Consider the following 25081-nt stretch of genomic DNA (forward strand, 5'->3'; position numbering starts at 1 on the left):
ATCAGTATCTTCATTAGTTACGGAGATATACCCATTTTAATTTGAAATAAAGGGAGGTAATTTGACATAAAATCAGTCCATAGTTATCTACCCTGATTGGCTCAGTCCAACTAATGACAATAATGAAATTTCAAATAAGTCCTATAAGTACTTACTGATATAAATCCATTTTGACTACAATCAGGGGAGGGTGATATAAAATAACACTGGAACCTACGATTGGATCTGATTTGTCATGGAATCCAAGATTTATTGTTGTCGAAGATATTTTGGAAGATTGTATCAAATAAAACCATAAATGAAGTCTCTATATGGCTGCAAAAGCCAAAATAGCCAATTTTGGACCTTTAAGGGGCCATAACTCTGGAACCCATGATGGAATCTGGCCAGTTCAAGAAAGGAACCAAGATCTTGTGGTGATACAAGTTGTGTGCAAGTTTGGTTAAAATCAAATCATAAATGAAGTTGCTATTGTGCAGACAAGGTCAAAATAGCTAATTCTGGCCCTTTCAGGGGCCATAACTCTGGAATCCATTATGGGATCTGGCTGGTTCAATAAAGGAACTGAGATCTTATGGCAACACAAGTTTTGTGCAAGTTTGATTAAATTCAAATCATAAATGAAGTTGCTATTGTGCAGACAAGGTCAAAATAGCTAATTCTGGCCCTTTCAGGGGCCATAACTCTGGAACCCATAATGGCATCTAGCCAGTTCAAGAAAGGAACCAAGATCTTATGGTGATACAAGTTGTGTGCAAGTTTGGTTAAAATAAAATCATAAATGAAGCTGCTATTGTGCAGACAAGGTCAAAATAGCTAATTCTGGCCCTTTCAGGGGCGATAACTCTGGAACCCATAAAGGAATCTGGCCAGTTCAAGAAAGGAACCAAGATCTTATGGTGATACAAGTTGTGTGCCAGTTTGGTAAAAATCAAATCATAAATAAAGCTGCTATTGTGCAGACAAGGTCAAAATAGCTGATTTTGGCCCTTTCAGGGGCCATAACTCTGGAACCCATAATGGGATCTGGCCAGTTCAAGAAAGGAACCGAGATCTTATGGTGATACAAGTTGTATGCAAGTTTGGTTAAAATAAAATCATAAATGAAACCACTATCGTGCAGACAAGAAATTGTTGACGGACGGACGGACGCACGGACACACGACGGACGACGGACGAAGGGTGATCACAAAAGCTCACCTTGTCACTATGTGACAGGTGAGCTAAAAAAAATGTATTTCAAACGTTATCTATGATATGCATTTCAATACGTAATTTGTAAATGGCGCATGTGAAGAAACAACTAAGACTTTTTATTTTTATTTATCAACAAGTGCATATTAAAAACTGTCGTCTTAATTTTATGAAAAGGCTATGTCATTTCCTTTATTTGCATGCAAACAACTGCTGCTTAAAATACTAAGATCCCATAACAATCCTCTCGAAGTTTTAAGTAACCAGTAATTCATTTATATGATCAGTAAATCTTTTCTTCAACATTTTATCAATAATTAATCTTATTATCAGATCAAACAGACCATTAGGATAGTCGTTGAAAAGACCACGCAATTCTCACGGTGTGTGGAAATTTTTCATTAACTGATACATTCTGCCACCGAAGGTGTGAAAAATTTTGACACCTCTGCTCGAGTTTGCCAGAAGCAGCAAAGAGTAAATTAATACACAGGGACCAGCTGTCATGCTCGAGCGATCGAGTTAACGATGCTCGACTCAGCCATGGTAATTACACATAGAAAATAGAAGTAGATTGCCGGGACCACATGAATTGCTCGAGCGAGCCCAGGTACTCGAGTCATCAATGCTCAAGCGAGCAGTGTTTCACTGTAGAAACTTTTTCAACTTTCAAAAAACATTGATTATTTGGCTATAGAACACTAAGTTTTATAAATATTTAAAAGATCCTACAACCACCCTCATAGTTCAGAATGATGTACAGTTCATATCTGCATCTTGCAAAATAAATCCACAATAGACCAAAAACCGTGTTACAGATTAGGTGGATCCAACAAAAGAAGCACATCTTTTAGATGATATTATAGACAGGTCAAGCGTATTTCCCTCACATTAATATACAGTAATCTAACCCTCTGAATAAATCCCTCATCGTTCCAGGTATTCACATGAAGCGCTTTGCTATTTCTATGACAAAGTACAATACATAGCTTTTACATGCACTTTTCAGATGTTTAACTAAATACTAGGGTATTTATACAGGCAGCAATCTACTATTATAAAGAAGTGGGCAAAATCTGTTACCTCTCCAGCTGTCTCCTCTTGTCCTGTCTCCATCAACCACTGGTAGTAGTTCCTCCGTAAGGTCTCCAACTCTGGGTGGCTCTGCAGAAAATCATGAACAATAGACTGTACATTTTTTTTTCTTGAAAATATAACTTTCACACCTTTTTTGGGCACATAAACAAGAAAAAGACATAAAACCGAAGATAAAAAACTAGAGATGCTTTTGAGAAAAGCGCATGTCTCCCACAAATGCCCCTATGAAAAATGTCTAGTTTCTCTAGATGGTTTAGACGAGTGGATCCAATTAGATGGTCTGGATGAGTGGATCCAATCAGTAATTCAAGGGCCATAAATCAAAAGTGCCATGGCAGATTTGGCTAGTTATCGAATTTGGCTAAGGTCTTATGGCCAAACACATTTTGTTCAAGTTTGATGAGGATTGGATGGGAAATGTTCAACTCAGAGCGGATAAAAGTAAAATGTCTGATTTTTCGGTAATTCAAGGGCCGTAACTCCAAGACGCCTGGACCGATTTGGCTAGTTATCGAACTTGGCCGAGGTCTTATGGTCAAACACATTTTGTTCAAGTTTGGTGAAAATCGGATGAGAAATGTTCGACTTAGAGTGCAGACAAGCTTTGTGACAGACAGACAGACACACACACAGTCTGGAGTAAATCAATATGTCTCCCACACCACTGTGTGGTGGGAGACATAATAAGCCATTAATAAGAAGTGCAAAATCCTATATCCCAATATAAGACTACATTTGTAAAGTGGCAAGGGTTTTATAAAGTGATGCCTGGTGATGCTCAGTTTAAGAACATAAAATTCTGGCCATTTTCTAGAGCCCCAAGCCGACTCTCAGTCAGTACCCCTACTAGATTAACAATCTTCAATTATTTTATCCTCCTAGGACTTCCCATCCAAACAGAAGTGTAGATTTGTTATCTTTTAGGCACATGTTTATGAATATACATTATCACATCAGATTTAAGATGCTAAAGTTACCTTGGCCTCAGCTACTTCAATAGCTTCATCCCACATGTGCATTTCTTGATACATCTCCATCGCTTCATCTACATGGTTCTGTTGAGATAAAGTTACAAGAAAACAAGGATTTAAAATGAAGTCATCAACAGTCCTCACAGGATTCTGTAAACCAGAACACCAACACGGTCCAATACAGATAATACTATAAAACTTAATTCTAATTCTAAGCTTTACAATCTCCGTCTAAGAAAGATTTACAAACAAAACAATAAGCAGGAGCATCTATTTCATTTTTTGGAATTGGACTGGAGTAGCAAATCTGTATTAAGGACTAGCAGTATTCACTGGTGTACCAGTTTCACCAGAGTTCTTTGCCTGTGGTGTATGTACCCAAATACTCCTCATGAGTACTGGTATACTTTGATTATTAGAATAAGTACCTGATAAAAGTTCTTCTTAAAAATTAATTCAAGAAATATTTGAATACTGATTGAAACTAGTGATTTGTCGAGTTTACATAACTTCTCTGAAAACATTGTCCATATAGACTTGACAGTTTTCTTTAATTGTTGCTAATATCTTGCTTGAAAAACTAAAGTAAGATTTATTTCTGCAGAACTACATCTGAAAATACTGCATACACATGCTGGTATAGTATAATATAAAGCATGAATATAGTTTGCAATACCCAACCTTAGTCTATACTATATATCCCAGATGACAATTACTAACAATATGAGTTTAACTTCAGAGACATACCCTTAAAATTTGGATAAAACATAAGGCACAACAACAAAACATTTACCTGTTCCAAATAGATACCCTCAGCTTCTTTAAATCTCTTCTCCATGATAGCCATCCTGGCACGAACACGATAGTTATTGAATCCATCACCACCAGTATTCTTAGCCACTTCTTCAGCAATACGGAATGTCTCTTTCATAAATCTTGCCTTAGCTACATCACCCAAGGCAGCATAACACCTTCAAACATAGCACAATTCTTTATTACATAAAAAAGTGATGATATGTTAAAATACCACATTGTGTTCCCTTCAGCTTTGTTGCAATATGACAGTATGTCAGAAGCTGTGGAACAAATCTGCATTACATAAAAGCCTTAACTAAAATTAACATAAATATTCTGTACCTCATTTAACTCAAACTGCCTAACAACTCGAACAGAATGATTGCAACAATGTATGTTTGAGGAGACAGGGTACTTACCTTTCAGCAATATGTAACTGTCTATCCTCCATTGCTAGTTTACTCAATGTCTTCCACATAGCTTCAGTCTCTGCTGACATCTCGAGGGTTTCCAGGAAGGCTACAGCTCTGAATCAACAAAATATTCCATTAACATTTACAGGCATATCAGGAAAATATAGCATGTAACATAGTATTTTTGTATTTTTAATGTGTATCATGTTATTCTAGGTCATGTTAATTATGCTCAATGACAGTTTTCTTAATTTCTAATCAACACAACAATTAATATGTTTCTAGCAATGGTCTTTGCATAAAAGTCCACACTTTCTGAATAATATTTTGTTTTCAACTTTCTGCGATTTATTTGTCAAGTTAAACAAAAGTTATCTGAGCCTGTTATGTATCAAAGTCACCTTTCTAAATCTCCATCATCAGTAGCAGTACCAAACTCAATCAATCCTTCATCTAGTGTATATGAGATGGTGGTAACACCTTCATTCACAATAACCTCCGTCTTCCCATCTGTTCTCTCAAGATCAACTATCTCACCCTGTAAAACATATTACCTTGTTCCAATGCACAACCAATGCTGCTTTTGAGAAAAGCGCTTGTCTCCCACAACTGCCTAATCATCTGAATAGTAATATATGAGTCAATCATGCACCAATACCTCTACTGCCTTATCAGACTTTCAGTGCTTTGGTTATCAAAAACAAGTTTAAAGGGCCATAATTCCGAAGGGCCTGGGCCAATTTGGCTAGTTATCGAACTTGGCCGAGGACATATTGGCAAACACATTTTGTTCAAGTTTGGTGAAGATCGGATGAGAAATGTTCCACTTAAGAGTGCGGACAAGATTTGTGACAGACACACAGACAGGAGTAAATCAATATGTCTCCCATACCACTGTGTGGTGGGAGACATAATTAATGAATGCCATATATTGAACAGACAGTCTTGAAACAAGAGCTGTCACAGGAGACAGCTCGCTCGACTATTTCGATGCTGGATAGTGAAACTGGGCAAATCTGAGGAAACTGGAGCTGTCACTGGAGTATTTATTAACTCCAATGGTGGATGAAGATATTGCACAATAGCCTGAGTCTGTGTCAAAAATATTAAGTAACAGAGAGGTAAATATAGAGTGTATCAAAACATTATACAAGTATATTCTAAGCAAAAGGGGGGCATAATTCATGAAATATTTGTGCAAGAGTTATGCATCTTGTGTCATATGATGTGGGTGATGATGTGGAACAACTACTTCAGTTTGAATCAAATGCATTTCATAATAACTGAGATATAGTGAAAATGCATCAAAATTAACCTTAAATTCTAAGTAAAAGGTGGCATAATTCATGAAAAATTGGTGCGAAATTATACTCCTTGTGTCATATGATGTGGGTGATGATGTGGAACAACTATTTTCAGTTTGAATCAGATCTATGCAGTAATGACAGAGATGAAAGTGCATCAAAACTTTAACATGAAATTCTAAGTAAAAAGGGGGAATAATTCATGAAAAATTGGAGCCAGAGTTATGCACCTTGTGTCATATGGTTTGGGTGATGATGCTGAACAACTACTTTAAGTTTGAATCAAATCCATTTGGTAATACCAGAGATAGAGTGAAAGTGCATCAAAACTTTAACATGAAATTCTAAGTAAAAAGGGGGAATAATTCATGAAAAACTGGTGCCAGAGTTATGCACCTTGTATCATATGGTGTGGGTGATGATGCTGAACAACTATTTTAAGTTTGAATCAAATCCATTTAGTAATAACAGAGATAGAGTGAAAGTGCATCAAAACTTTAACCCGAAAATCTAAGTGAAAAGGGGGATAAATCATGAAATATTGGTGCCAGAGTTATGGCCTTTATGTCAGATGATGTGGGTGATGATGAAGAATAACTATTTCAAGTTTGAATCAAATTCATCAAGTAATTACAGAGATAAGTTGAAAAATGAGAAAGTGTAAAAAAAACTTTAACCAAGGTAGGGATGCGGAAAGACGCCGACGCCGGGTTGAGTAGGATAGCTCTCCTTATACTTTGTATAGTTGAGCTAAAAAAAACCCTAACAAACTAGAGATTGCTTTTAGTGAAAGCACACATCTCCAAATACCTCTTCATTTATATGGACGGGTAAAGGATACTGCTTTGTTTACGAGAAATGGCAAATGTATAAGCATTAACAGTAGGAAGTAGGAAGATGGCAGTTTTAAGGTTCAAGTGAAGTGTTTTGAGACCATCATTCAGGTGAATTTTAATTTTGGAAATTTATCCCTAATAAGGTATTATTCAGAAGAAGTAGGACATAAGTTTATTACTTTCTACAAAGGTCACCTTTCTGTTTTAGCCAGCTCAAGTCTGAAATTTCTGTATAGAGAACATGAATATCTGATAATCTCACACAGAATACTTAAGAAGCTTTCAGTAATGTCTCTCATTCAGTGTTATTTTAATTACACCTGTTGTTTTTGGTATTTCATTTTGAATAAAATGTGAGAAAAAAAATGAAAACAACCCAGAGTCAGTCATTAGGTTTATTTTAGATTTAGATCTCACATCTCATATTTGCACAGTTCAAATCTTTAAACTGGTTAGCTGTATCTAATAAGTTGATCAAATAATTCTGACTAAAGTTTCTAAGACTGTAGCAGTTACTATATGTGTAAAGATTTTATTTCCTCCAGGACTATCCACAGCAACAACAAAAGGTTACAGGAGATAGGTTCTTTCACAGTTCCCAAGGTGAAAGGTTTTAGGATCAAATATTTCACCTACATGAACTGTACTCTATGGAATGGGTCACCACCTACCATAAGTAATTTTACAAACACTTCTCATGACCATGAATGCACTGTATAACCAAATAAATCTATGTATCGTCTTCCAATCTGATCTATAAAAGATTGAACGGCCTGTAAATTCTGGCGACTAGTGTGACATCTAGTGTCAGTTTTGTTGTTCACAGTTTGATCTTGGTTAAAAATAATTTTACCTTCAAAGGAAACATGGTCACTCTCTCTGGAGCATCTATATTATACCAGACACACAGATTGCCTCGGTTCTGAGCAACAACAACATCACTGCCTGGTACCCACTGAACATACGAGCAGTAACTGAGCACTGTAGATCGCTGCTGGGACTCAACATCATACAAGTTCAACTGTAAAACATACATGTTATTTAAGTCAGTCAGGAATAAAACCTTCATCCAAATGACAACAGGGACTAAACCTCTGTACTGACTTTGTACATGTTACAAAAACAAAGAAATACATTGTTCAAATTTACAACCTTCTTACTGCAAAATGATACCAGATATACATGAAATATATTTTTGTCTTTTGTCACAGTTACCAGTATCACTATTAACTTTAATTACTGATAAAAAATAGAGTTCTTGAAAAGAAAGAAATAAAGCTTATACATTTTCTTTTAAAGATATCTCAGAAAATTTACCCTCAGTCTCTTGTCACGGAATAACAGTTTTCTACCAGTTTCATTCAACTGAAAATGGAAATAAACATATCTGTAAATTCTGTTTGTACAATATATCTTGACAAAATATTGAACTAAAATGTCTATCATCCCCACTGTTACTGTAATAACATTCTAAGTAAACGGTTACAGATATATGGTACCACACATGGTCAATAAAAACTGAGAGTATAGTTTTAACACAAGTTCTACTAAGAATGCTTCAAGAAACAGTGAATATCAGCATTCAAGTGATTTTCTATCAGTTTTAAGTCACACTGACACTCAATAGGTTATAGGGGAATATTATAGATTTAATGATGAAGACACCAGGTGCCATTCCAGGCACAATTTCAGGCATGGTCAAGCACCTGAACAGAACCGTCAACCCTCAATTAACTAAATGGATAGCTTCCTCACATGAAACAATTCTACTGTCGCCATGGTGTCTGAACCTATAGCAGTCACTGAGTAGTGTCAGCAACCTTTTTATCAGAGAGAGTTTCTTATTAATAAAAGATCAATCACTTCCAATCAGGAATATAAAAATCTTATAAAGTTTATTCAATGCCTGCATTCTCGAGAATGCCATTAAACAAAAAAATCGAACAGTTAACTATCATTTTTAAAAGAACTAAAGAGCAGTGAGATTTTACCTCCAGCCAATCAATTTTAAATTCATGGTTGATCTGTCCAACATTTATACCACTCATCAGGTCCACTGAAATTTGAAAGACAACCAGAATGTTAGTTTTTTCCTAAATAATTATTATGAAAGTGGTAATTACTTCATTCATTTTTTAGTTTTTATCAACCTTAGGCAAACACTTGCAAAACCTTTCATTTGTGAGAGCCTGACTGCAGCCATAACTTATTACAACTGTATTACCAACTGCATAAAATGGCCAGTAAAGGTTTCTTATTGTTATGGTATTAAAGTCCACGAAATAACACTAACTTCTGCTGGCAAAGATCACCAAATGTCAACCCTACCCACATTCTGATTGGTTTTACCACATGTGTCTTTAAGGATATGCTAAACAACAGCTGTCAGAGGGTAGCAATGCTTAACTATTAAAAAGATTTGTCACTAAAAAGCTAAGATAAAAAAAACTTATACATGAACATGTATAAAAGATGCATTAATTTTGAGTCTTCTTATGATGCTAAACAAGACCAACTAGAATTGTGTTCATAAGACACGGATGCCCCCACATACTGTGCCATCCTTTGTCATATTCGGATAAGGTTGTGCATCTGAGCAACTCTGAATCCATTCCTTTAAAAAGTGTATGATGAGTTGAACACATCAAATTTCTTCACTATGTCCTTTTTTGTGAAATTAAGAAGGGCCATAATTCTAGAAAAAAATAGCCACAGAAAAAAAGTCCATTATCTATGGTCATCTTCACACAAAGGTCCATCATCTATGAAACTTTCAAACATATCCTTTCAATAGCATTTGAAGAGTTGGACACAAGATTTTTCTCTATATTTATATAGAAACAAGAGGACCATGATGGTCCTGAATCGCTCACCTGTTCCCACATGACCCAGTTCTGAGTGACATCGTTTTTTCTATTATTTGACATAGTGACCTAGTTTTTGAGCTCATGTGACCCAGTTTTGAATCTGATCTAGATATCATCAAGATAAAAATTCTGACCAATTTTCATGAAGATCCATTGAAAAATATGGCCTCTAGAGAGGTCACAAGGTTTTTCTATTATTTGACCTATTCACCTAGTTTTCAAAGTTACGTGACCCTGTTTTAAACTTGATCTAGATATCATCAAGGTGAACATTCTGACCAATTTTCATGAAGATCTTGTGAAATATATAGCCTCTAGAGAGGTCACAAGGTTTTTCTATTATTTGACCTACTGACCTAGTTTTTGATGGCACGTGACCCAGTTTTGAACTTGACCTAGATATCATAAAGGTGAACATTCTGACCAATTTTCATGAAGATCTTGTGAAATATATAGCCTCTAGAGAGGTCACAAGGTTTTTTCTATTTTTAGACCTACTGACCTAGTTTTTGATCGCACGTGACCCAGTTTCGAACTTGACCTAGATATCATCAAGTTGAACATTTTGACCAATTTTCATAAAGACCCCATGAAAAATGTAACCTCTAAAGTGGTCACAAGGTTTTTCTATTATTTGACCTACTGATCTAGTTTTTCATGGCACGTAACCCAGTTTCGAAAATGACCTAGATATCATCAAAGTGAACATTCTGACCAATTTTCATGAAGATCTTGTGAAATATATGGCCTCTAAAGAGGTCACAAGGTTTTTCTATTTTTAGACCTACTGACCTAGTTTTTGACCGCATGTGACTTAGTTTCGAACTTGACCTAGATATCATCAAGGTGAACATTCTGATTAATGTTCATAAAGACCCCATGAAAAATGTGACCTCTAGAGTGGTCACAAGGTTTTTCTATTATTTGACCTACTGACCTAGTTTTTGAAGGCACGTAACCCAGTTTCGAACATGACCTAGATATCATCAAGATGAACACTCTGACCAATTTTCATGAAGATCTTGTGAAATATATGGCCTCTAGAGAGGTCACAAAGTTTTTCTATTATTTGACCTACTGACCTAGTTTTTGACGGCACGTAACCCAGTTTCAAACTTGACCTAGATATCATCAAGATGAACACTCTGACCAATTTTCATGAAGATCTTGTGAAATATATGGCCTCTAGAGAGGTCACAAGGTTTTTCTATTTTTAGACCTATTGACCTAGTTTTTGACCGCACGTGACCCAGTTTCGAACTTGACCTAGATATCATCAAGGTGAACATTCTGACCAATTTTCATAAAGATCCCATGAAAAATGTGACCTCTAGAGTGGTCACAAGCAAAAGTTTACGCACGGACGCATGCACGGACCGACGGACACTGCGCGATCACAAAAGCTCACCTTGTCCCTTTGTGACAGTGAGCTAAAAATATCAAAGGACCATAACTGCAGTACAAATAGTCACAGCAAAAGTTCCTTTCTTTATGGTCATCTGCGCATCAAGCTTGCTCATTTGTGAAAGTTTGAAGCAAATTAGGCAAATAGTTTGGGAGAAGTTGGACACACAAGATTTTGGGACGTATTGACAGACAAACATACTTACAGCAGCAATGCCATTTGCCCCCCATATAAATGTGAGAGCATAAAAAAATGCTCAGTTGAAAAGCAGCATAACTTTGTGATAAAGCAAAACAGAGTTATGTATAAGATGTCATATCATCACAGTGAAACAGTGTGTGAAGTTCCGATCCATTCCCACATGTGGTTACTGTGATACAAGCTCACATACAAAAATTTAACCAAAACCTGAATGCTGACACTTTCAAACAGACAAGTGCAACATCTCTACCTATTCTTCAAATAGTCAAGCTAAAACCCTGAGTAATGACCTATCACAATAACTACTACCAGGCTTATGTATATGAGAGAAAACATGTAGCAATAACTTACTAATTGCTATGGTTTTCAAGTCCATGAGATAAGCTATTTTCTTGTTGCTCTCATTGCCCCTCTGTTTCCTCTCATTCAGGCGTACACTGATTAGATGTGGGTTCATGAACTCTGTCCTCACACACCCAAGGATTTCATTCTCACCATACTCTACCAGTGTCAGTTCTCCAGCATTGAATATCATGCAAACCTATCACCAGGCAAATATATTGAATATATACTACACTTTTCTTGTCAGTTACATTAAATATAAATAACTTTTATCAGCTAAGTATTTACAACAAGAGGACCATGATGGTCCTGAATCACTCACCTGTCCCAACATGACCCAGTTTTGAACTATGACGTCGTTTTTTTTCTATTATTTGACATAGTGACCTAGTTTTTGAGCTCATGTGACCCAGTTTTGAATCTGATCTAGATCTCATCAAGATGAACATTCAGACCAACTTTCATACAGATCCCATGAAAATATGGCCTCTAGAGAGGTCACAAGGTTTTTTCATTATTTGACCTACTGACCTAGTTATTGATGGCACGTGACCCAGTTTCAAACTTGATCTAGATATCACCAAGGTGAACATTCTGACCAATTTTCATGAAGATCCATTCAAAAGTATGGCCTCTAGAGAGGTCACTAGGTTTTTCTATTTTTAGACCTAATGACCTAGTTTTTGACCGCAGCTACCCAGTTTCGAAATTGACCTAGATATCATCAAGATGAACATTCAGACCAACTTTCATACAGATCCCATGAAAAATATGGCCTCTAGAGAGGTCACAAGGTTTTTCTATTATTTGACCTACTGACCTAGTTTTTGATGGCACATGACCCAGTTTTGAACCTGACCTAGATATCATCAAGGTGAACATTCTGACCAATTTTCATGAAGATCTTGTGAATAATATGACTTCTAGAGATGTCACAAGGTCTTTCTATTTTTAGACCTACTGACCTAGTTTTTAACCACAGTTGACCCAGTTTCGAACTTGGCCTAGATATCATCAAGATAAACATTCAGACCAACCTTCATACAGATCCCATGAAAAATATGGCCTCTAGAGAGGTCACAAGGTTTTTTCATTATTTGACCTACTGACCTAGTTATTGATTGCACGTGACTCAGTTTCGAACCTGACCTAGATATTACCAAGGTGAACATTCTGACCAATTTTCATGAAGATCCATTCAAAAGTATGACCTCTAGAGAGGTCAAAAGGTTTTTCTATTTTTAGACCTAATGACCTAGTTTTTGACCGCAGCTGACCCAGTTTCGAACTTGACCTAGATATCATCAAGATGAACATTCAGACCAACTTTCATACAGATCCCATTAAAAAATATGGCCTCTAGAGAGGTCACAAGGTTTTTCTATTATCTGACCTACTGACCTAGTTTTTGATGGCACGTGACCCAATTTCGAACTTGACCTAGATATCATCAAGGTGAACATTCTGACCAATTTTCATGAAGATCTTTTAAAAAATCTGGCCTCTAGAGAGGTCACAAGGTTTTTCTATTTTTAGACCTACTGACCTAGTTTTTGACCGCACGTGACCCAGTTTCGAACTTGACCTAGATATCATTAAGATGAACATTCTGACCATTTTTCATAAGATCCCATGAAAAATGTGACCTCTAGAGAGGTCACAAGCAAAAGTTTACACACGGACGGACGCACGGACGACGGATGCTGCGTGATCACAAAAGCTCACACTGTCACTTTGTGACATGTGAGCTAAAAATGGTTCTGCAAAAATAAAGCTGACTTGCAAACTCTGCCATAATAAACAAGAGGACCATGATGGTCCTGAATCGCTCACCTGTCCCAACATGACCCAGTTTTGAACTGAGTATGACGTTATTTTTTTCTATTATTTGACATAGTGACCCAGTTTTTGACCTCATGTGACCCAGTTTTGAACCTGACCTAGATATCATCAAGATGAACATTCAGACCAACTTTCATACAGATCCCATGAAAAATATGGCCTCTAGAGAGGTCACAAGGTTTTTGTATTATTTGACCTACTGACCTAGTTTCTGACGGCACGTGACCCAGTTTCGAATTTGACCTAGATATCATCAAGGTGAACATTCAGACCAATTTTCATGAAGATCTTGTGAAAAATATGGCATCTAGAGAGATCACAAGGTTTTTCTATTTTTACACCTACTGACCTAGTTTTTAACCACAGCTGACCCAGTTTCGAACCTGACCTAGATATCATCAAGATGAACATTCAGACTAATCTTCATACAGATCCCATGAAAAATATGGCCTCTAGAGAGGTCACAAGGTTTTTTTATTATTTGACCTACTGACCTAGTTTCTGACGGCACGTGACCCAGTTTCGAACTTGACCTAGACTATCATCAAGGTGAACATTCTGACTAATTTTCATGAAGATCCTTCAAATAGTATGGCCTCTAGAGAGGTCACAAGGTTTTTTCTATTTTTAGACCTAATGACCTAGTTTTTACCGCAGCTGACCCAGTTTCGAACTTGACCTAGATATCATCAAGATGAACATTCAGACCAACTTTCATACAGATCCAATGAAAAATATGGCCTCTAGAGAGGTCACAAGGTTTTTCTATTATTTGACCTACTGACCTAGTTTTTGATGGCACGTGACCCAGTTTCGAACTTGACATAGATATTATCAAGGTGAACATTCTGACCAATTTTCATGAAGATCTTGTGAAAAATATGGCCTCTAGAGAGGTCACAAGGTTTTTCTATTTTTAGACCTACTGACCTAGTTTTTGACCGCAGTTGACCCAGTTTCGAACTTGACCTAGATATCATCAAGATGAACATTCTGACCAACTTTCATAAAGATCCCATGAAAAATGTGACCTCTAGAGTGGTCACAAGCAAAAGTTTACGCACGGACGCACGCACGGACGACGGACTCTGCGCGATCACAAAAGCTCACACTGTCACTTTGTGACATGTGAGCTAAAAACATAGTGACCTAGTTTTTGAGCTCATGTGACCCAGTTTTGAACTTGACCTAGATATTATAAAGATAAAAATTCTGACCAATTTTCATGAAGATCCATTGAAAAATATGGTCTCTAGAGAGGTCACAAGGTTTTTCTATTATTTGACCTATTGACCTAGTTTTTTAAGGCACATGACCCAGTTTCAAACTTGACCTAGATAGCATGATATCATCAAGGTGAACATTCTGACCAATTTTCATGAAGATCCATTCAAGGATATGGCCTCTAGAGAGGTCACAAGGTTTTTCTATTTCAAGACCTACTGACCTAGTTTTTGATCGCAGTTGACCCAGTTTCAAACTTGACCTAGATATCATCAAGATAAACATTCAGACCAACTTTCATACAGATCCCATGAAAAATATGGCCTCTAGAGAGGTCACAACGTTTTTTCATTATTTGACCTACTGACCTACTTTTTGATGGCACGTGACCCACTTTCGAAACTGACTTAGATATCATCAAGGTGAACATTCTGACCAATTTTTATGGAGATCCATTCACAAGTATGGCCTCTAGAGAGGTCACAAGGTTTTTCTATTTTTAGACCTACTGACCTAGTTTTTGACCGCACATGACCCTGTTTCGAATTTGACCTAGATATCATCAAGATGAACATTCAGACCAACTTTCATGAAGATCCATTGAAAAATATGGCCTTTAGAAAGGTCACAAGGTTTTTCTATTATTTGACCTACTGACCTAGTTTTTGACGGCACGTGACCCACTTTCAAGCTTGACCTAGATATAATCAAGATGAACATTCAGACCAACTTTCATACAGATCCCATGGAAAATATGGCCTCTAGTTAGGTTACAAGGTTTTTTCATTATTTGACCTACTGACCTAGTTTTTGATGGCATGTGACCCACTTTCAAACTTGACTTAGATATCATCAAGGTGAACATTCTGACAAATTTTCATGAAGATTTCATGAAATATATGGCCTCTAGTGAGGTCACAAGGTTTTTCTATTTTTAGACCTACTGACCTAGTTTTTGATCGCACGTGACCCAGTTTTGAACTTGACCTACATATCATCAAGATGAACATTCAGACCAACTTTCACACAGATCCATGAAAAATATGGCCTTAGAGAGGTCACAAGGTTTTTTCTATTATTTGACCTACTGACCTAGTTTTTGAAGGCACGTGACCCAGTTTCGAACTTGACCTAGATATCATCAAGGTGAATGTTCTGACCAATTTTCATGAAGATCTTGTGAAATATATGGCCTCTAGAAAGGTCACAAGGTTTTTCTATTTTTAGACCTACTGACCTAGTTTTTGATGGCACGTGACCCAGTTTCGAACTTGACCTAGATATCATCAAGATGAACATTCAGACCAACTTTCATACAGATCCCATGAAAAATATGGCCTTTAGAGAGGTCACAAGGTTTTTCTATTATTTGACCTACTGACCTAGTTTTTGAAGGCACGTGACCCAGTTTCGAACTTGACCTAGATATCATCAAGGTGAACGTTCTGACCAACTTTCATGAAGATCTTGTGAAATATATGGCCTCTAGAGAGGTCACAAGGTTTTTCTATTTTTAGACCTACTGACCTAGTTTTTGACCGCACGTGACCCAGTTTCGAACTTGACCTAGATATCACCAAGATGAACATTCTGACCAATTTTCATGAAGATCCATTGAAAATTATGGCCTCTAGAGAGGTCACAAGGTTTTTCTATTTTTAGACCTACTGACTTAGTTTTTAACGGCACGTGACCCAGTTTTAAACTTGACCTAGATATCATCAAGGTGAACGTTCTGACCAACTTTCATAAAGATCCCATGAGAAATGTGACCTCTAGAGTGGTCACAAGCAAAAGTTTACGGACGCACGGACGGACGACAGACGACGGACACCGCGCGATCACAAAAACTCACCTTGTCACTTTGTGACAGGTGAGCTAAAAAAAGTCAATACTTTCAGAAAATACAAGGATTGCAAATTCATTAAAATGTTCTTAAAGTACCTAAACTCCACAACCTGGAATTACACAACAGACTGACACTGGCATTCTCGCATACCAGAGGTCTACCGTGGTTCCCCGGATTAACCTCTGGCACATTTCGCCGATATTTGTGGTTTGTTTACATTACAAGTAAAACATTTCAGCCAATCAGCGTCGTTTCGCGACAAAATGTAGCGAACCAATCAAAATCGTCCGTGAAAAGCGTGACCGCGTCCTTTCATATCGATGCCGACTTACGAGGAATATTATTCTTTCTTCAGGTAAATTTCTTAACATCGAATAACAGAAATAATCACAATCATGGAATATCGCCTTTATCCATCGTAAGCAACTACCTTGCTTACATATTGTTTGAAATTTCAATTCGGCGTGCCAAATAGTGGCGAACATTGATTGGCTGAAACTTCTCCCGGTAGTAATTACGAGTGCGCATGCTCACCAAATAAACGACAGAAATAAATCAGAGGTTCGTCTCGGGATTTTGACGAACATCTGATGGATGAGAATGGACACTGGGGTCATAACATAATACGTCTCTTTTGGCGTATAAAAATCTCAACTGATATTAATCCTATATGGATTTAATTCAAATATGTTATTTAACATTGTTCTGTACAAGGCGAGTCTGGTATATTTTCAGGTGCGTACAAGTCCAAATATACCCTGTATTGTACAGGACAACGAAAAAAGATCTTTTTATTCTACGCTTGCATTTCTCAGAAAAAAGGAAAACAATCAGATAGACACAATTGCATCCAAGTTATTATTGATTTTTATATTCAATCAGATACTTCAATCAGTCAACACCTTTTATCAGTTACTTAACTTGGAGGTTTGAATCAAAGTTATTGCATCGTCAAATATGTAATTTGTTTCATCCAATACAGAAATATAATTTATGGTCATGTAGTACAAATGTGAATCGCTGTTTGGAAGAGAAAAATACTTACACTTTCATTGTCAAAGTAATACTTTTCATTTCCACCAGACCCTTGCCATGGTACCTGTAAAATATTATGTAACCATAATCATGTTTTCATTTTAACCTAGATTCTTTGTAAAGAATTCACATTTTCTAAGAAATACATCTGCCCTTAAACATACTTGATATAGAGTCGCAAGTTTTACACTTTTATTTGTAGGGATGAAATGCTGTTCTCTTACCAGTATCTAAGTTAAATTCAGACTGCAAGTTACTTTCGTAACATTACAGTAGATTTCACTTATTTGAAAATGGGTTATTTGAATATTCCAAGTATTTGCATATGAAACACCAATCAATTCCTATATATCTGATATTTTACATTAAATTTTACTTTCTGCTGACTCTAGTCATACTTGACTGTAAGTATTACACATTGAGAGTATATGATTACTGTATCTAATAAACCCATTTTTGGGTATATCAATACTGCTATTAATTGCACCTCTGATCCTGACAAGTGTGTGATGCAAATAACAAAAACCTACTGCATAAACACATGGTTTACAACTTCATTAACAGAGAGCTGAGCATGTATATGTAGGGTGGTGGCACACATACTTCAAAAATATTTTCAATAAATTCTACGTTTGATTTTAACTAATTGAAGCCTCCAGTACAAAGCATATCAACTAAAGCAGAGAATTCTGGTAATAAAACAACCAAAAACAACTGCTGAACGAAAACCTGAATACCAACAATGCATGTATTTTCTTTAATTCAATTTTGATATAATTCCATACCTCACTAAGTTTATTAGACTGCAAATCACCAAGAAGCAGTGTGTTTGAGGTGTGAGAGACCAGGTATCGATCTTTACCCATAATCCTCACTTCGTCAATCTCGTAACCATAGTGAGATTTGAGAACAACACGGGTGTTGTTGGACAGGTTCTTCACAATCACTTGATTAGGACCAACGTGCGTCATCTCAAACTTGTTCTTATAAATTGTTCGCTTCAGGCAACAGTCAAACAATTCTACACCACCACAAAGAGTACCCTGAAAAATAGGATTAAACTATTGTTAGCCAGAATATAAAAATTACAAAACTAAGCACACTTGAAACTTTTCAAAACAAATTGTATAGCTGTTTTTCAATTTGTCAACATACAGATTTCCGTTCACTTTCTTTGAAAAGCATTACAATTTTATAACCTAAAGTTACAGTTCCATGGAAAATGACATTTGATTTACAACTAGTTAACAAGATTATCGAATGAGAATCATGTAAATCTTCAGTATCTAGCCAATGACTTGCAAGCAACTACCAATGGTCTTTCCATAAATATGTTTTACTTTAAATATTTCAATTTGTTAAGAAACATCAAAATTGTCATACAAAAACTTACAGCAGTGACTCTAGCTCCATCTTTCTTCCAGGCGAGTGCAGTTATGGTGTACAAGTTCCTTATATCCTTACACTTTGGTTCATCCCACATCTGTCTTCTTGGACTCCAGTTCAGTACACGTAATCTTAAAATGCAAAACATGATAAGCAGCTATTTCTTGCAACATGCTGGCACTAGATTATTACTAAACTATATACTTTCAGTTGATAGTCTGAGAATAAACTCTTGACACAGAATCTTGGTACTAACATTTATAAAACAAAAATAACAAAAGACAATTATACTGTGGTTTTTGTTTGCCATAGTTAATTCACACAATCTACACTTACCACATATATGCAGTTTGCTTATATTAAATTCAATGTCATTTGTAACAATACTTCAGCTGCACAACTGTGGTCTTCTAGCTATATTTCAATACTATCAAACTTAATTGTTTTGCAAAAACATTACAACTTTACAACATGAAAAAACTAAAAACATTATAGCATTACAAACCTGTCAAAACTGCCTACAACAATAGACTGTCCACTAGGACTGCATACAGCTACAGTAAATTCATGCTCATCATCATCTCTGCTATAGTCAAAATGCTGAAAGCTCCGTCCTTCACGTCCATAGGCAATGATACGCTTGTCACATCCAGCAGCAACTATTGCATTCTGGGAGTAAGCCAAGGCATAAGGTGGGCATGGATGTGTGCTGATTTTTCCCTACAATATTACAACATAAAATTGGATTTTGTCAAAACTGGAAAACTGAAAAAAAAGAGTACTTTTCCCATTAATGAAGAACAATACTTAATTATATCTACGTAAGCTAAACAAACTGCAGATGACAAACATACGTGAAATTTGCATACCTAATTTTAAAAGATTTTCAGACAATTTTTGAACAACAACATTCAGAGGAGCCAAGAAATGAATTATTCTTTGGAAAAAGCTGCTATTAGTTTATACATCAGATACAGAGATTTTGTAAGTGTACCTGCTGGTCCCCAGTTCCCTCATCATCAAAGAAGAATCTCACAATGGAACCATCTGCATGTCCTGACAGAAACCCTTTCCCTGATGGGCTGTAATATAGTAAATTACCGGTAAATCCATTGAAATATATACATTTTTTCATTACATATCTGATCAATATTAATGGGTTCATTTCATTTATCTAAATTCAGTAAAGTAATTTGTTTTTTAATCAATGATGTTTAAACTCGGGAGTAATCACAAAGTAATTGATAACATTTGTAATTGTAATTTAATTGATTACATACTTGTGTAATTGTACCCAGGTCTATCAAACTGATACATTCTATCTCACTTTAAAAACAGTCTACTACTTGTGCTAAAGCTACACATTTAATTCTGGTAAAATAGAAATATGGATTATTTAAAAAATTATCTCAGTGAGAGTGATTAAAGCATAATATTATTCAGACTAAACATGTAACTTACTTTGCTGCCAGGGATACAACATACGAATCTGTACCATAAATTGTTGATGACTTGTTTGTTTTTATATTTGCAGCTCGGACCTGAAATTATAAATGACATGATTTAACTTTGTCCTAATTTTGTACTTTATACCAGTTATGGTAAATATGTGTGTATAGGTTTATGCTACTTGCATCTGCTGCAAATGAAGCTTTCAAGTCTCTTGTCAGCTACACATGATGGCAGCTTCCTAAACCTTTGGCCAATATGTCCTGTAATTTGGAATTGTGCAGGCTGAACCAGGATGCAAACTATTGACATCCTGGATAGAAGATCTATGCCCTACACCTGCACCACTGCATCTTCTTTTTAAAGCTTGTTTAATTTCTCTACATTACAGCTTCATTTGAAATTTTGTAATTCTGTAAGAAAGAAGTGGGAGTTTAAAGCAGACAAACTCATCATTGTCAATACATACCTTTCCATCTGCAAGTCCAAACACAATTGGTTGATCTGCTGGCCAGATGAGACAGGTTACAGCACTCTGCTGAATAAACTTGTTACAGATCACTTTCTTCTCTCCCCTGAGGAAAAAAATGCTCTAATTAGCTGTGAAGCCAACTAACCTGTAAGTGACTTCATACAGTATCAATAGCTCAACTTAGCTATGCACTCAGTATTTATGAAAAGGGTTGCAAATAAGCCTAGGTAAGCATGTGTTACTGCATATCAAGTTTGTTGCACAAATGCTTTGTAGCTCATTTTGTCTGCTGATTATATGCAATGTCAAATAAAGTTTACCTTTACCATTTACCTTTAATTAAAGTGTTACCTCACACAAAATGTTACAAAACGTGTTACACATCATTAGTTATGCAATCAAAATGTAGATAAGAGAGACCGTTTTTTTTTCACTTCTATTTTACATTAGAACATTTCCCTTGATGGCAAAGGGGCATTTTTACAGGTCAGATATAATAGTTCCATACAGAGCTGGTTATGATGATGCAGCTGCTGGGTGACAGTTCATAAATATTTAGATTTAAAGTCTTACCAATCTTCTCCAATTTTGTACACATAAACAATATTGTCTGTCTGTCCCACTGCCAGTTTGGTTGAACAACCAGAGAATGCAATCCCTTTCACTGTGTAACTTCGCTTTCCATACTGAAATAAGAATATTCATATAAAAGGTCTAAATCCTTGCTGCTAAACAGCCTACCCTGTCTATAGGTTAAAATATGAGGACTAATATCAAAACAGCCCTGACAAAATATTTTCAAGAAAAATATTTGAACATTCTAAATTAAGCTTTTGATGGTGTTAAGTATTAATTTGTAACTATTCTGTCTATTCATATAACTTATTCACGAAACTATTCTTAAAAGCCACAGATTATCCTGGACACACTTATGACTAAAGAAAAGCTGTACAATAATGAATGATAAAAGTGACTGGAGTTTCTTGAAACTGGAATGCAAAAATTTTCTGAGATATAAATAGAAACATGAACATTTCATGATCTTTAAGACAGCCTTGACTGACCTTTGAATCGGCTGGTTTGAGAGAAAACTTGTCTCTTTTTTCTCCTTGTTCATCAAACAACAAAACCACTCTGTCTGAAGTACATACTCCAAACTTCATGTTGTTTGGTGACCAAGCCATGGCACAAATCTTTGCTGCCCCATCCTGTAACAAAAATGTAAGCTTTATGGTCTGAGCAAATACTGACACGTAAATACTTAAAATGACAAACTAGTAAATGCAATACATGTAGTCTATCATGAGTAAGATATAGTCCAATAAGTTGGTATTGTCATAGAAACAAAAATTTTTTGACACCCATCGTCTTATTAATGTTATTTCAAAGTCCAATTATGAGTTTCATTTTTATGCACGGACACTAACAATTTAAAGTTCCCATCACTGAATGATTATACTAATTTAGAACAAAATGCCTTTTCTTTACAGGTATAATATTGTCAAGTAAATGATGCTGACACCTTGTTATTTTCTATAACTCATTTAAATTCATTTGCCATTGGCATGATTAGGGTCACGTGTCTTTGTTCACCTATATATCTTTGCTACTTAACTTACGTATTTACCTATATAGCTGTTTTTATTATGTTGTACATATACCGGTATATACTGCTGTAATATGCTACTTTCCCGGGTAATCCTGTTAATTATTGTCGGTTAAAGGCTGGTTTGAGCTTATGTTGTATCATCTGAACTCTTGCAGACTTTAAAGAAAGCTAACTTCTGCTCTAACCGTTAGCCACCTTGTCCATACATGCCATATCTCACAGTGTGAGGCTTTTTCTCTTGTAGTTTCATGCTTTCTAATGGTCTCAAAGTGTTAGAAGCACATCTCTCGTAAAAATCAAATTACAGAAACAATATTTTAACAACTAGAGCTGCTTTTGCGAAAAGCGAATGTCTCCCACAACTGCATCATCATCAGTCTTTATATACTGTTTACTCACTACAATTCAAGGGCCAGAACTCCAAAATGCCTGGACCGATTTGGCTCATTTTTGAACCTGTCCGAGGTCTTATAGTCAAACACATTTCATTCAAATTTGGTGAAGATTGGATGAAAAATGTTCGACTTAAGAGTGCGGACAAGAGTAAAAGGCCAATTTTTGGATATTCAAGGGCCGTAACTCCAATATGCCTAGACCAATCTGGCTAGTTATCGAACTTGGCCGAGGTCTTATAGTCAAACACATTTTGTTCAAGTTCGGTGAAGATCGGATGAGGAATGTTGGACTTAGAGTGCGGACAAGCTTTGTGACAGACAGACAGACAGACAGACACACAGACTGGAGTAAATCAATATGTCTCCCACACCACTGTGTGGTGGGAGACAAAGTTATTCAGTATCTTGGACATCTGTTTCTTACCATAGTGATTGTTTACTCCAATTCAGTGTTTAAGCTCTGTCAAACTTTGAGTTTAATAGACATGTTGGTTGAGTTAGGTAAGGTTGCAACCTTAAGGAGGTAGGTTACCTTGTTACAAGGGTAAATTCAGATTAGTTGAACCGCAGCATTCTTTTGTATTTCGTGTAATATGAAGTTTTAACTGCTACAATCTCAATTTCGTTTGTCTCTGCCCCTTCAAGTTCATTTTTTATCCAGGTTTGAAGAGCATGACCCTCCAAAGGTATTTCATATTGAAAGAAGAAGGAAAATACGGATATTTAACACTTTTCAGTGTATTTTAATTTCATTGATATCCGTAGAAGTCTGCATAATTGATAATTTTACTAATATGCACGTTAGCTTTCTAATATAAGCTTAAAATGTATATGTCGCGGGGCTCGTGTTTCCATGGTAACGCATTTTCTCTCATTTTTAAACAACTATGTATAAAAATAGGGGTTTTCGACGGCTTCAGAGACATTCTGTTAATGACCAACATGGAATATTTGGGTAATATTATTAGCACAATACCAAGCACTTTACATGGTACCCTGTTTTTCTTGAAGTTTAAAGTAACCATGGCAACAAAGATGTTTAAAATAGCTTATATCTTGCTTTTTGTCGTAATTTCTTATAAAAAGTATTGAATAAGATTATCTTTCTAGTTGATGTAGCTTTAAAGCATACTATTTCTAACGTAAGTTATATTTTCGTGTTATTTGCATTTATTCAAACAAATTTCCGGGCTTAGAATACATACAGCAGTACCCCTCGTCTGGAATTTTTCATGGAAAAATCGTTCAGCATTCTGCTATTATTCTAATGGATATTGTTGAAATGGAAATAAAAAGCCGAAGCTGTGTTTCTTAAATAGACCAGTGTCAACGCTTTTAAATTTTACATTTAGATACATAGGTCACGGGCTTCGTTTCCATGGTAACATCAGTTCAATTCAAGAAACCACAATTTTCTACTGAAATTTGAACAATTTTAGATCTTAGTTTTAGTACATAAGTAACAAATTATCAACGGAACCTAAAAAATAGGTATTACAAATCAAATTGCTAGATTTTCTATTTGAAAATGGCCGTAACAAGTAACCTTTCACCCAGCTATATTCCAAATAACATTGCTTATCATCATCCATTTTCTTACATTCCGCATAACATTTCAATATAACTACATAAAAGAAGCAAAATATTGATTATTATTCAGAGCAAAAGACTCATAAAAAATATTTCAGCAAATAATGGTTATTTAAAAATAGTTAAAATAAAGAAAATGCACAGAATTACGTACTTTCAAGATAAAAGCTATCAATTTTGCGCGGTAACTGACACGTAACGTCATGACGGCAATGACGTCATTTTAAGGCAACATTGTTTTGAAGCGTTTCTGCGGCAATTTATACATTATTTCTGCATTATTAAACCATAAAGCATCAGATCGAAGACAGGTTCATGATTTGTTTTCAGTAGAATGAATATACAAACACATTTAGTTTGTCGTAAACGTCGTCGTAAATCGTCACGTTAGCTTCCGGTTGGACATGCGCACATACAAATATAAAGGTAACCTACCTCCTTAAGTGAACATTAGCATAACCTGCTTGATTTTTTGATGTCACTGTTGTTGACAAGCATTTAATTCAGGGCCATACACATTGAAAGAAAAGGAATATGAATTTTTTTCATGATAGTTAGCACTGGGAGCATACCTTCATTTTTTTCTTACAGATTTCAGAAAAATTAAGCAAAGTGGTCTGATCAAAGTATCCCTTTAAATATTTTCATACAAATATGCCTTAAAAATAGCCATGCCTGGCCAAATCTCCTGTACTGGACCTTCAGAAGCTTAGTTCTGGCTACCATAACTTAAACGGTGTTATTTTATTTTCTGATAGACGTGTTGATTAAGTTATGGCACAACCTAATTTGCTTACCTAACCA

The 25081-nt window shown here is 35.9% G+C and overlaps 1 protein-coding gene across 1 annotated transcript in view; it reads right to left on the reverse strand.

Annotated features, from left to right (window-relative positions):
- The window catches only part of LOC123525504 (intraflagellar transport protein 172 homolog), a 56896-nt gene that overhangs the window by 26083 nt on the left and 5732 nt on the right, over positions 1–25081 (reverse strand). The window contains exons 2-19 of the mRNA XM_053537818.1: positions 21748–21891; positions 21257–21369; positions 20681–20786; positions 20224–20303; positions 19757–19844; positions 19268–19482; positions 18770–18893; positions 18162–18419; positions 17387–17440; positions 11436–11625; positions 8603–8667; positions 7929–7976; positions 7465–7632; positions 4873–5009; positions 4478–4585; positions 4057–4234; positions 3270–3347; positions 2278–2358 (exon numbers count right to left, since the gene is read on the reverse strand). Of these exons, the coding sequence (XP_053393793.1) occupies positions 2278–2358; positions 3270–3347; positions 4057–4234; positions 4478–4585; positions 4873–5009; positions 7465–7632; positions 7929–7976; positions 8603–8667; positions 11436–11625; positions 17387–17440; positions 18162–18419; positions 18770–18893; positions 19268–19482; positions 19757–19844; positions 20224–20303; positions 20681–20786; positions 21257–21369; positions 21748–21891 (2235 nt within the window). The remainder of the gene's footprint in view (positions 1–2277; positions 2359–3269; positions 3348–4056; positions 4235–4477; positions 4586–4872; positions 5010–7464; positions 7633–7928; positions 7977–8602; positions 8668–11435; positions 11626–17386; positions 17441–18161; positions 18420–18769; positions 18894–19267; positions 19483–19756; positions 19845–20223; positions 20304–20680; positions 20787–21256; positions 21370–21747; positions 21892–25081) is intronic.

This window comes from Mercenaria mercenaria, chromosome 3 (assembly GCF_021730395.1).
Source record: "Mercenaria mercenaria strain notata chromosome 3, MADL_Memer_1, whole genome shotgun sequence".
Lineage (NCBI taxonomy): Eukaryota > Metazoa > Mollusca > Bivalvia > Venerida > Veneridae > Mercenaria > Mercenaria mercenaria.